The 12,015-nt window shown below is 43.8% G+C and overlaps 1 protein-coding gene across 2 annotated transcripts in view; it reads left to right on the top strand.

Moving 5' to 3' along the window:
* PDE6D (phosphodiesterase 6D) overlaps positions 1 to 11,783 on the top strand; it is a 45,509-nt gene extending 33,726 nt beyond the window's left edge. Inside the window, exons 2-5 of one of the 2 annotated variants that reach the window (XM_055290972.2) lie at positions 4,786 to 4,874; positions 5,810 to 5,935; positions 6,657 to 6,762; positions 11,186 to 11,783. In XM_055290972.2, coding sequence (XP_055146947.1) covers positions 4,786 to 4,874; positions 5,810 to 5,935; positions 6,657 to 6,762; positions 11,186 to 11,267 — 403 coding nt within the window. In that variant the 3' untranslated portion in view covers positions 11,268 to 11,783. The remainder of the gene's footprint in view (positions 1 to 4,785; positions 4,875 to 5,809; positions 5,936 to 6,656; positions 6,763 to 11,185) is intronic. The other variant, XM_055290973.2, reaches the window with a different exon arrangement.
* Positions 11,784 to 12,015: the final 232 nt, after the last annotated feature.

Genomic DNA, 12,015 nt, shown 5'->3' with positions numbered 1-12,015 from the left:
GGCACTGCCTGGAGATGTATTGAGCATAGAAGGAGAGTTTGTTAGGAATTGCACACCCTGAGGGGAGAGTGACACAACCAATGTGACACAACCAAAGCGACAGTACATTCATGCAGGGATGCCCACAAGCAGGTTGAGTGCACAGAAAGATAGACTCCTCATCACATTGCAGGCACTCTGCTGAATAACACTTTGTTATATTTTGAGACTTTTCTTGTATAGCAGCAAAACCTAGACAGAATCTCTCCAGAGGGTAAAATGTAGTGTTATTACACACATGATGATTCCAGTCAGCTGTATTGTTTAGGGTTCTCCACTGCAAGCTATTCAAACAATGGGAAAGGGTATCTGAGGCTTTTGGAACTGCCTGGAAGTTGAAGGACAGGGTCTGTAGCAAAGGCCACACAGTAGGAAAGGGCAGGTTAGCATGCCCCTGCTGCCCCCACCCTGAAGAACTTCCAACTCCCTCGCAAGTCCTATAGCTTCAGGACCCCAGAACTGGGCAGCAGGTGTCCAAGGCTAGGCCTTCTTGTGCTCACCCCTAATTATACCAGGGCTGGGAGAAAAGGATCTGGCCTTTCTAGCTGCTGTAGTGCAGAGCGGTCACTGCCTTTCACAAGGTAGAGAGGCTATGGAGTGCTTTGGGAAGAGAGTCTGATTACAAGATAGCAAAAAAAGAAAACCAAAAAAAAAAAAAAGACATGTAAACTATATATTATACATATATTTATCTGCAGCTCAGTCTCTTTGCAAATATTAACGATCTTTTGCAGACTTAGCCTCTGTGCTTGCATAATATTAATTTTCTTTTCATTTAATGGTTTGTCAATTGTTTTTTAAAACAAAACAAAAAAAACAGCACTCTCTTCTTAAATTTAGTCTTTATTTTTATTAAGTTGTATGTGTTCATCATTTAAAGAATCACAGTCAGCCGGGCAAGGTGGCTCACAGCTGTAATCCCAGCACTTTGGGAGGCCAAGGCGGGCAGATCACCTGAGGTCAGGAGTTTGAGACCAGCCTGAACAACATGGAGAAACCCTGTCTCTAGTTAAAAATACAAAAATTAGCCGGGCGTGGTGGTGCATGCCTGTAATCCCAGCTACTCAGGAGGCTGAGGCAGGAGAATTGCTTGAACCCGGGAGATGGAGATTGTGGTGAGCCAAGATCACGCCATTGCACTCCAGCCTGGGCAACAAGAGCAAAATTCCATCTCAAAAAAAACAAAAAACACAGTCTATCTAGTTTCTAATGAAGAGCACTGCTCCCTGTCCCCCTATTTTCTACTCCCCAGAGAAAACTATTTTCAATCCTTTTTAGCTTATTTATTTGGTATTCATCTTGGTATTTCTAAAAAGCAAATTGTGGCTATATCGTAATGTTTCCATTTTAGCATTATTTATCCACTTTCCACTATGGAAAATGACAGTTTTGTTGTTTCTCAACATTTCGTGCCTGACTATCCGGATATACTACTCTTGTTCCCCCATCCTCCCAGGTAATTATACTGGGTGTTAGCCTGTGCTTCCATTGTTATGACCATATCACCACTACTTGCAATGAAACCATGAGTTATACTATGACTACTTTTTTCTTTCAGTACTACCTTTAATTTTTCTTAATGTCAATACTTGGATTTTTGTCATTTGCTTAGATTTTCTGTGCTTCTCATGAATCTGACCCCAAAATCTCCCTCTAATTGTATAAATCTCCTTTCCATATAAACATACTAGGTATTCTTTTTTTTTTTTTTTTTTGAGACGGAGTCTTTCTCTGTCCCCCAGGCTGGAGTGCAGTGGCGCAATCTTGGCTCACTGCAAGCCCCGCCTCCTGGGTTCACGCCATTCTCCTGCCTCAGCCTCCCGAGTAGCTGGGACTACAGGCGCCCGCCACCAAGCCTGGCTAATTTTTTGTATTTTTAGTAGAGATGGGGTTTCACCGTGTTAGCCAGGATGGTCTCGATCTCCTGACCTCGTGATCCGCCTGCCTCGGCCTCCCAAAGTGCTGGGATTACAGGCTTGAGCCACCGCGCCCGGCCAAAACACACTAGGTATTCTATGAATTTCATCTTTTTAAAAGAAAATCTCTTCCTGAGCTTTGTGACCTGCTCTAGCCTGGACCCTGGACTAGTCACTCTCCAGACCTGTTAAAGAGCTATTGTCTTGGGATCTTCCTTCTCTGTCACTCAAGGGACTCCCTTCAGCTGTTTCTTGCTTGCTATATCCCATGTCATCCCCTTTCTTGGTTTTCTCTGTCATTTTGATGAAGCCATATTTTCCTTAGTTTTCTAAGAAAGCAAATATTTTTTAGTTTGTTTCAGGAATTGTTTCCCTGAAAATTTTAAAGTCCCTGCTAAATTGTCTCCTATCCTCCAGGGTTCCTTTTGAATTTGATTTATTCTGATTTTTTTTTTTTCCTATTCTGATTTGACCTTTTGTATAATGACTTGTTTAACCTCTGGAAGCTTTTCGCTTTTCTTTATCTTTGATATTCTGTAAATCCACTAATGATGTGACTTGGGCATTTGCTACACCCTTTTTTTTTTTTTTTTTTGAGACAGAGTTTCGCTCTTGTTGAAGCTGGAGTGCAATGGCGCAATCTCCCGGGTTCAAGTGATTCTCCTGCCTCAGCCTCCTGAGTAGCTGGGATTACAAGCAGGCACCACTACGTCTGACTAATTTTGTATTTTCAGTAGAGATGGGGTTTCTCCATGTTGGTCAGGCTGGTCTCGAACTCCCGACTTCAGGTGATCCACCCGCCTCAGCCTCCCAAAGTGCTGGGATTGTAGGTGAGCCACTGCTCCTGGCCTAGACACTTTCAGTCTACGGAATGTTCTTGAATTAATTTATTGATGCCATCCTCCCCTCAGTTCTCTCTGTTCTACCTTTCTAGAACTTCTATTAGTTAGACACTAGAACTCTCGGACTATTCTTGGACTATAAGTTTTTGTACCTTTACTCTCCTTTTTGTTTTTTTTTTTTTTTTTTTTTTGAGACAGGGTCTCCCTCTGTCACCCAGGCTGGAGTGCAGTCTCATGATCTCGGCTCACTGCAGCATTGATTTTGTGGGCTCAGGCAATCCTCTCACCTCAGCCTTCAGAGTAGCTGCGACCACAGGCATGTGCCACCATGACTGGTTAATTTTGTATTTTTATAGAGATGAGGTTTCACCATGTTTCCCAGGCTAATCTCAAACTCCTGAGCTCAAGGAATCCACCCGCCTCAGCCTCCCAAAGTGCTGGAATTACAGGCGTGAGCCACCACACTCAGCCTGCTCTCCTGTTTTCTATACTTGCCTTTTTCGTTCTGAAAGCTTTCTTCAATTTTGTCTTTGCGTTGAGTTGTTTGGTTCTGCTATCAAAATATATGTTTCTAGAGTTCTTTTTGTTCTCTGAATATCCTTTTTTAAATTGATATTATTGACTCATTTAATATATCAAACAATATAGAAACTAGAAAATATAAATACTTACGTTAGAAGGCATTTTCTGACAGAGAACATCAGTTAACCAGTTTCATAAGTTGTAACCTCAAACCAGAGAAATTCACCTAAAATATACAGAATTTTATTGTATTAATTTTTAGTGTCTGTAGAGGTTATGTCATATCTCTCTTTTTTTTTTTTCTTTTTTTTTTTTTTTTTTGAGACGGAGTCTTGCTCTGTCGCCCAGGCTGGAGTGCAGTGGCACATCTCGGCTCACTGCAAGCTCCGCCTCCCAGGTTCACGCCATTCTCCTGCCTCAGCCTCTCCAAGTAGCTGGGACTACAGGCGCCCGCCACCACGCCTGGCTAATTTTTTTGTATTTTTAGTAGAGACGGGGTTTCATCGTGGTCTCGATCTCCTGACCTCGTGATCCGCCCGCCTCGGCCTCCCAAAGTGCTGGGATTACAAGCGTGAGCCACCGCGCCCGGCATATCTCTCTTTTTTTAATGCTCCATTTTAAAACTTACGTCTTTATCTGTAAGCCTCTTTATTCCTCTAAGTTACTTTTTTCTTTTAGTTTGTTTTGTTCTGTCTTTCATAATAAATGCTTTCTTAAATTTCTGTTGATACTTGGCTATCTTCTCATATTTAAAAACAGGGCACTCAGAGGCTGAGGCAGACAGATCACTTGAGGTCAGGAGTTCGAGACCAGCCTGGCCAACATGGTGAAACCCCATCTCTATTAAAAATACAAAAATAAGCTGGGCTTGGTGACGTGCTCCTGTAATTCCAGCTACTCGGGAGGCTGAGGCACAAGAATTGCTTGAACTGAGGAGGTGAAGGTTGTAGTGAGCCGAGGTTGTGCCACTGCATTCCAGCCTGTGTGACAGAGTGAGACTCTGTCTCAGAAAAAAAAAAAAACAGAGGGGGCACTACAAAGCAATTAGAGAGTTCTGTGCTTGTGGGTGAAGTTTATGGACTGTGGCCTTCACTGTAGAGTGATCTTCATGAGTTGTTTCCTTGGGGTACATCTGATATTTGTTTCTTTATGTATTTTATCTTGGTCAGATCCTGTTGGTAAATTCTAAATTTTGCACTATTCATTTTCTGTCCCTTTCTTGCAATCTCTAGGTGTGTGCAGTCTTAGGATTCTCATAGATAAAAGTAACTTCTCTAGGTTTCTGCTTCTTCCTTTAGATGTCTTTTTGACTCTCCTCACATTCTTATCTGCTTCCATGGCAATGAGCAGTTTGACAGACTTTTTAAAAAGTAAACAAGAGTTGGTGGGAGTAAACATGAGACACCTAGAGTACAAAGTGGGAGTCACTTTCAGTGCCTTATTTTTCCTTAGTCATATTTGCTCAGAAATTGGATGAACCTTCGGGATGCTGAGACAGGGAAGATACTCTGGCAAGGAACAGAAGACCTGTCTGTCCCTGGTGTGGAGCATGAAGGTACTTTCCAACCCTTTATCTACACAGGGCTGTGACCAATGCCAGACTAGCGCCTGAGCATAAGAGAGCTAAGTTAACACGTACCTACCTAATAGGCAGGTGAGCCCCTGAAGACACAGCATGTTAATCCATGTGTTGTTGACAGTTTCAGTTAATTTCTTTTTTTTTTTTTTTTTTTTTTTTGAGACACAGTCTTGCTCTATCACCCAGGCTGCAGTGCAGTGGTGTGATCTCTGCTCACTGCAACCTCTGCTTCCCAGCTTCCAGCGATTCTCATGTCTCAGCCTCCCGAGTAGCTGAGATTACAGGCGTGCGCCACCACGCCTGGCTAATTTTTGTATTTTGAGTAGAGACGGGGTTTCACCATGTTGGCCATCCTGGTCTCGAACTCTGGACCTCAAGTGATCTGCCCGCCTCAGCCTCCCAAAGTGCTGGGATTACAGGTGTGAGCCACCATGCCCAGCCAGTTACTTTCTTAACGTTTCTTTCTCTCACTTCCCAAAACCCATTTTGTGCTGATATTTTACCATTTGAACATACCCAAAGATAGAAACTAAGATCTCAACTTTTTTCTCCAAAAGAAAATTTGCATTTTTATCTCCCTGAAGTAAAGAAGAAGTAGGGGGTTAAAATCACCAGAACAGAGTAGAGAGAAGGTACCTATGCAGCCCCCTTCCTGATGAGAGTAGCTAGATGAGGTCCTTAGATGCACAAAACCTGGTGTTCCTTGAAGATCTAATATCTTTCAGATACAGGTGACCAATTAGAGACCTCTGCTTTCAGCCACACAAAGTGTAGTGCACTTACCAAGGCATTATCCAAAATGTAATAAAGTGTTCTCTAAATCAGCTGTAAGAAGCTCCCGGAAATTTGAAGCATCATAGTCATGTGGTTTTCATTTAGAATGGCTTCAACATTTGTTTTTCTCTTACCAGCCCGTGTTCCCAAGAAAATCCTCAAGTGCAAGGCAGTGTCTCGAGAACTTAATTTTTCTTCGACAGAACAAATGGAAAAATTCCGCCTGGAACAAAAGGTTTACTTCAAAGGGCAATGCCTAGAAGGTATTCTGCTGCCTACATGCCTGAAATCAGGGCTTAGGGCGACCAGGACAAAAGGCAACAATACCCGGTGAACTAAAGCAGTGCTTTGATAACATTCCTTTTACAACTCGGTTTGTGGTAGGATTCCTACACTCTGCAAGACTGTGAATCCCCAGTGAAAACAAACCAAAACAAAGCTAGCCACTACAAGGGGCTTTGAGGTCTCTGACACTGGGAGCATGGATCGTGGTGCCTGGTTTAGGCACTGATGTTGTATTGTGATATGATCATGGAGGAAGCTGCTATGAGCAGGGCCTAGTACAGTGCTCTACATACAGTATCATACAGATTTGACTGGCAAGGCCACTCTGCATTGAATTCTCACCATGCAATGTAAAGGGCACATAAGCCCCTTCAAGCTAATTCCAAGTGAATTTAGCTATGTATCTATGTATATTTCACATCTAGCCTACCTCTAAGAAAATGCTACTTATATTGTGTTCTGCTCGCTGGTCCTAGTCCTTTAGACCTCAAAGCATGAGAAGCAAGCCTTTGGTGTGGTTCAGAGGACAACCTGAGCAGGCTTCCCTGTCTTTTTTATGCCTCTGGTCTGAGAGGTTGCTGATAGCTTCCTTTGGTGGTTCTCAGGGTAGGAAGAGGCTCACTCTAGAGAGGGAGACAAAGAGCCCTTAAACTTTATACGGGGGCACCTGCTCACCCCGGCTTTTCCTTCTTCCTTCAGAATGGTTCTTCGAGTTTGGCTTTGTGATCCCTAACTCCACAAATACCTGGCAGTCCTTGATAGAGGCAGCACCCGAGTCCCAGATGATGCCAGCAAGCGTCTTAACGTGAGTGAGCAGGTCTCAGGAAATTATGAAGTGTGTCTAGAAACAGATATTCCAGGCAGGTGGGACTCCTGGTGCCATTCAGTGGGCAGAGAGCTCGGTTGAGAAACAGAGTAAAAGAGTATCCAAGGGTATCTAGGTTTCCAGGTTCCTGACCTTTTTCATATGAAAAAGACAGTATGATAGAGTAGAAAGAATTTAAAAATAAAAATAAAACTTTAGATTAAACCAGATTTAAATTCCTGTTTCACCCTGACTACCTGTGTCATCATGGGCACTAATATACTTTATCTCTCTGAGCCTTAGTCTTTCATCTCTAAACACAGAAATTAATTCTCTCTTACAGAGGTGTAATGAAGATAAAATGTGATGACATGGAAGGAGACTGGCATTTAATATATATACCGAATCTATGTTAATTTGCTCCCATTCCTGACTACCATACTTCCGGTATCTCTGTATTTTGTTTAGATCACCTTTAACAGAATCTGGCAAAGTCCTATTAATAATTCTGTTTTCGAGGATACTACTTGGTTACAGTTTTTTGGAGAATGGCTTACCATATTAATAGCTTTGGTTCCTATTCAAAGAACAATTTGTTTGTGCTTTTTCCAAAAACACTGTCAATAACTTCCTACGTCCCATTGTCTGTGGGAAAGATGTTAGTCTCTCAAATGTTATAGTAATAGTACCTTCTAAAGAGTTAGTCCCACATTAGCTGGGCATGATGGCACACACCTGTAATCCCAGCTGCTCAAGAAGCTGAGATAGGAGAATTGCTTGAACCCGGGAGGTGGAGGTTACAGTGAGCCAAGATCATGTCACTGCATTCCAGCCTGGGTAGCAGACCAAGACTCTATTTCAAAAAAGAGTTAGTCCCACAGATAATTGTGTAATATTGGATCATCTCTTTCAACAGTTCCTTTATGAAAGCCATATTGAATTTGTTAAAAATTGAGGTTATTTACTTTTAGGTTTTTTGTTTGTTTTGGTTTCGGGTTTTGTTTATTTTTTAAAAAAACAGGGTCTTGCCATGTTGCCCAGGCTGGACTCCAACTCCTGGGCTCAAGTGATCTTCATGCCTCAGCCTCCTAAGTAGGTGAGACTACAGGCATGTGCCACTATTCCTGTCTCTACCTTTTTTTTTTTTTTTTTTTTTTGAGACAGAGTCTTACCCTGTAGCCCAGGCTGGAGTGCAGTGGCACGATCTCAGCTCACTGCAAGCTCCGCCTCCCAGGTTCAAGCAATTCTCCTGTCTCAGCCTCCCAAGTAGCTGGGATTACAGGCATACACCACCACACCGGTTAATTTTTTTTTTTTGTATTTTTAGTAGAGACAGGGTTTCGCCATATTGGTCAGGCTGGTCTCGAACTCCTAACCTCAGGTGATCCACCCGCCTCGACCTCCCAAAGTGCTGGGATTACAGGCATGAGCCACCGTGCCCAGCCCCTTTTTTAAAGTTTTTAATAGTTTTTTTTAACAGCCAGGTGTGGTGACATTTTCCTATAATCCTAGCTACTTGGGAAGCTGAGGTAGGAGGATTGCTTGAGTCCAAGAGTTTGAGACTAGCTTGGGCAACATAGCAATACCCCATCTAAATTTTGGAAGAGGCTGGGCATGGTGGCTCACACCTGTAATCCCAGCACTTTGGAAAGCCAAGTCGGGTGGATCAAGAGGTCAGGAAATCGAGACCATCCTGGCTAACACAGTGAAACCCCATCTCTACTAAAAATACAAAAAATTAGCTGGGCATGGTGGCACACGCTTGTAGTCCCAGCTACTAGGGAGGCTGAGGCAGGAGAATCACTTGAATCTGGGTGCCAGAGGTTGCAGTGAGCCAAGATCGCGCCTCTGCACTCCAGCCTAGGCGACAGGGTGAGACTCCACCTCAAAAAAAAAAAAAAAAAAATTGTAATCGAATTTTTTAAAGTTTTAATAGTTTTAAAAGTAGGTTTCTTTTTTGTTTTTATTTTGAGACGGAGTCTCACCCTGTCACCCAGGCTGGAGTGCAGTGGCAAGATCTCGGCTCACTGCAAGCTTCACCTCCCAGGTTCCCATCTTTCTCCTGCCTCAGCCTCCCGAGTAGCTGGGACTACAGGTGCCCGCCACCATGCCTGGCTAATTTTTTGTATTTTTAGTAGCGACGGGGTTTCGCCGTGTTAGCCAGGATGGTCTCAATCTCCTGACCTCATGATCCGCCCGCCTCGGCCTCCCAAAGTGCTGAGATTACAGGCATGAGCCACTGCACCTGGCCTAAAAGTAGATTTTTAATTACAGTGGTAGCTATTTTTATATCCTATCAGCCAGTCAGATTCTGAGTACCTTATTTACCTGTTTTTTTGGGGGTTATTTTTTTTTTTTTTTTTTGAGATGGAGTCTCGCTCTGTCACCCAGGCTGGAGTGCAGTAGCATGATCCCAGCTCACTGCAACCTCCGCCTCCCAGGTTCACACCATTCTCCTGCCTCAGCCTCCTGAGTAGCTGAGACTACAGGCGCCCGCCACCACACCTGGCTATTTTTTTTTTATATCTTTAGTAGAGACGGGGTTTCACCGTGTTAGCCGGGATGGTCTCTATCTCCTGACCTTGTGATCTGCCCGCCTCAGCCTCCCAAAGTGCTAGGATTATAGGCGTGAGCCACCATGCCCGGCCTATTTACCTGTTTTATAATTAATTACCAGCAGAAATGTATCTGCTGGTTATTAATTACCCTGGGAACTTTGGGAGGCCGAGGCGAGCAGATCACGAGGTCAGGAGATTGAGACCATCCTGGCTAACATGGTGAAACCCCGTCTCTACTAAAAATACAAAAAATTAGCCGGGCGAGGTGGCGGGCGCCTGTAGTCCCAGCTACTCGGGAGGCTGAGGCAGGAGAATGGCGTGAACCCCAGGGGGGCGGAGCCTGCAGTGAGCCGAGATCCTGCCACTGAACTCCAGCCTGGGCAATAGCGAGACTCCGTCTCAAAAAAAAATTACCCTAGGAAAGTACAGAGTAGTTTAGGAAAGCAGGGTTTTTTTTTTTTAGATTTTATTAAACTTCATTTGACTTCTTCATGAGGCCTGTCTTTTTGTTGCTGTTTCTTTTTTTTTGAGACGATCTCGCTCTGTCTCAAACCTATCATAAGATGAAAATCATAAGTCAAAAATGCATTTAATATCCTCATAAATCCGCTATAAAGTTGAAAGAACATAAGTTGATTCATTATAAGTAGGGAACCAACTATACTTAACTTTTTATTTTTTATTTTTTTTGAGACGGAGTCTCGCTCTGTCGCCCAGGCTGGAGTGCAGTGGCATGATCTCGGCTCACTGCAGGTTCCACCTCCCGGGTTCCCACCATTCTCCTGCCTCAGCCTCCTGAGTACCTGGGACTACAGGCACCCACCACCACGCCCAGCTAATTTTTTGTATTTTTAGTAGAGACGGGGTTTCACCATGTTAGCCAGGATGGTCTCGATTTCCTGACCTTGTGATCCGCCCACCTCAGCCTCCCAAAGTGCTGGGATTACAGGCATGAGCCACCGCGCCTGGCTACTTAACTTTTTAGAACCCCCAAAAACACTTGCCCTAAACTCAGCTCAAGTGTGATTTGGTAAGGCCATGGTCTCTCCCATTTTACAAATGGGAGCACTGAGATACCCACCAAGAAAAATGAAATTCTTCCCTCACACCTCACAATACAGGTGCATCATTTAGTGTTCTGTAGTTGTAAGTCATAGAAACAGGCTTTGGCTAATACAAGAGTTGAAAGACTAAGGGAGAGAGCTGGGGCGGCTTGGAAGATGCAGATGGGCAGGAATCCCTGGATGGCTTCCTCAAGGAGAAGCTACAGGAAGGATCTTGCTCAAGGGAAAGAGTCTGATTGGCCTAAGTTACATCCTCTGTTCACCCTTTTGCCAGGTGAGTGAGGGGCCACTCACTTGGCACATGGACTGGAGGAAGGGTGGTTCCCAAATGAAGAGCAAGGTGCTGTTACCCAAAGGCAGGAAAACAGATGTGGGCCAGGCCGAAGCCCACCTTTCGACTATAGTGAGTACTGTAGGGAAGGATACTGCCCCTGAGGTCTGCAGGCTTCTATGTGTAAACCAGCCAGAGGTGTCCATGAATGCGGTATCAGAAAGTCAGTCGGATCTATAAGCACCCTGTGTGCAGAGCACTCTACTAAGGGCTTTAGAGTGTACCAAGGAGTGGAGACATGCTCTCACTTCTGATTTGTGAGCTTGACAGGGATGAATGTAACCACATAAGTTAAATGTCATGTTAGACTTGTAGCCCCGTACAGACAAGGATTTTAATGTCCCCAAGCTAAGACTCTGGGTGGGTGCATGTCCATTGGCCCAGGAATCCAGATGGAAACCACTTTATGGAAATGAAATCTTGTGCCTAACATGCTCACTCTCTTTTGCCCTCTGTTTCTCTTCTTACAGTGGGAACGTTATCATAGAAACAAAGTTTTTTGACGACGATCTTCTTGTAAGCACATCCAGAGTGAGACTTTTCTATGTTTGAGAGAAGAATGTGTGTGCATTTCAAGAATTTGAGTTTTTTGGAGGGAGGAGGAAACTGTTTACTTTTTTCCTCCACACGTTTGATTTTTGACACATACACCCCTAATTCCCTCAACAGCAGAACCTACCTGCAGCCACCAGGGGACCAGGTCTGTGTAGGTAACCAGATGGCTCTTTTTCCCAAGCCGCCATCTTCCAGCTGACCAGACTAAACTCCCAACCCCAGACCAGGGCAGGGGACAGGTCTCAAGTCCTTCCCAGCATACACACAGGGAACAAACACATACCACAAACTGGGAACTGTACCTGTCACCCTCCTTGTCTCCTCCTTGGGCCCTACAGGCTACACATCTACCTTTGGCCCCTGGTTTGGAAAAATTCTGTGTTCTTGACCCATGTTTAGTTTTTTCCTACCATTTCTATTTCATACATTCTCATACATTTAACTTGTAAAATAGACTGTGATATTATTATAATGTAATTAAAAATATGAATTAAAATATTCCTACAGTCTTTAGCATGGCACTGCTTTTATCTCTCCTTTTTCTGGAAAGTGAACCTGGCTGCATAATGGAAAGAAACCAAATATAAGATCACAACTGTATTTCACTCCAGGAATGGAACTGATAGATCTTGTTCCCTAGTGCCACAGTTACTGCTTTCCAAAACTGTGCAACATACGTGAACCAAACCCATGACCTTAACATTTGTCTTTTAGACACAATCTTTAATGGTTCTTTTCCACAACA

This window comes from Symphalangus syndactylus, chromosome 8 (genome assembly GCF_028878055.3).
Source record: "Symphalangus syndactylus isolate Jambi chromosome 8, NHGRI_mSymSyn1-v2.1_pri, whole genome shotgun sequence".
Taxonomy (NCBI): domain Eukaryota; kingdom Metazoa; phylum Chordata; class Mammalia; order Primates; family Hylobatidae; genus Symphalangus; species Symphalangus syndactylus.
The sequence above is the reverse complement of the archived record's forward strand: the minus strand, read 5'-3'. Positions and strand labels throughout refer to the sequence as shown.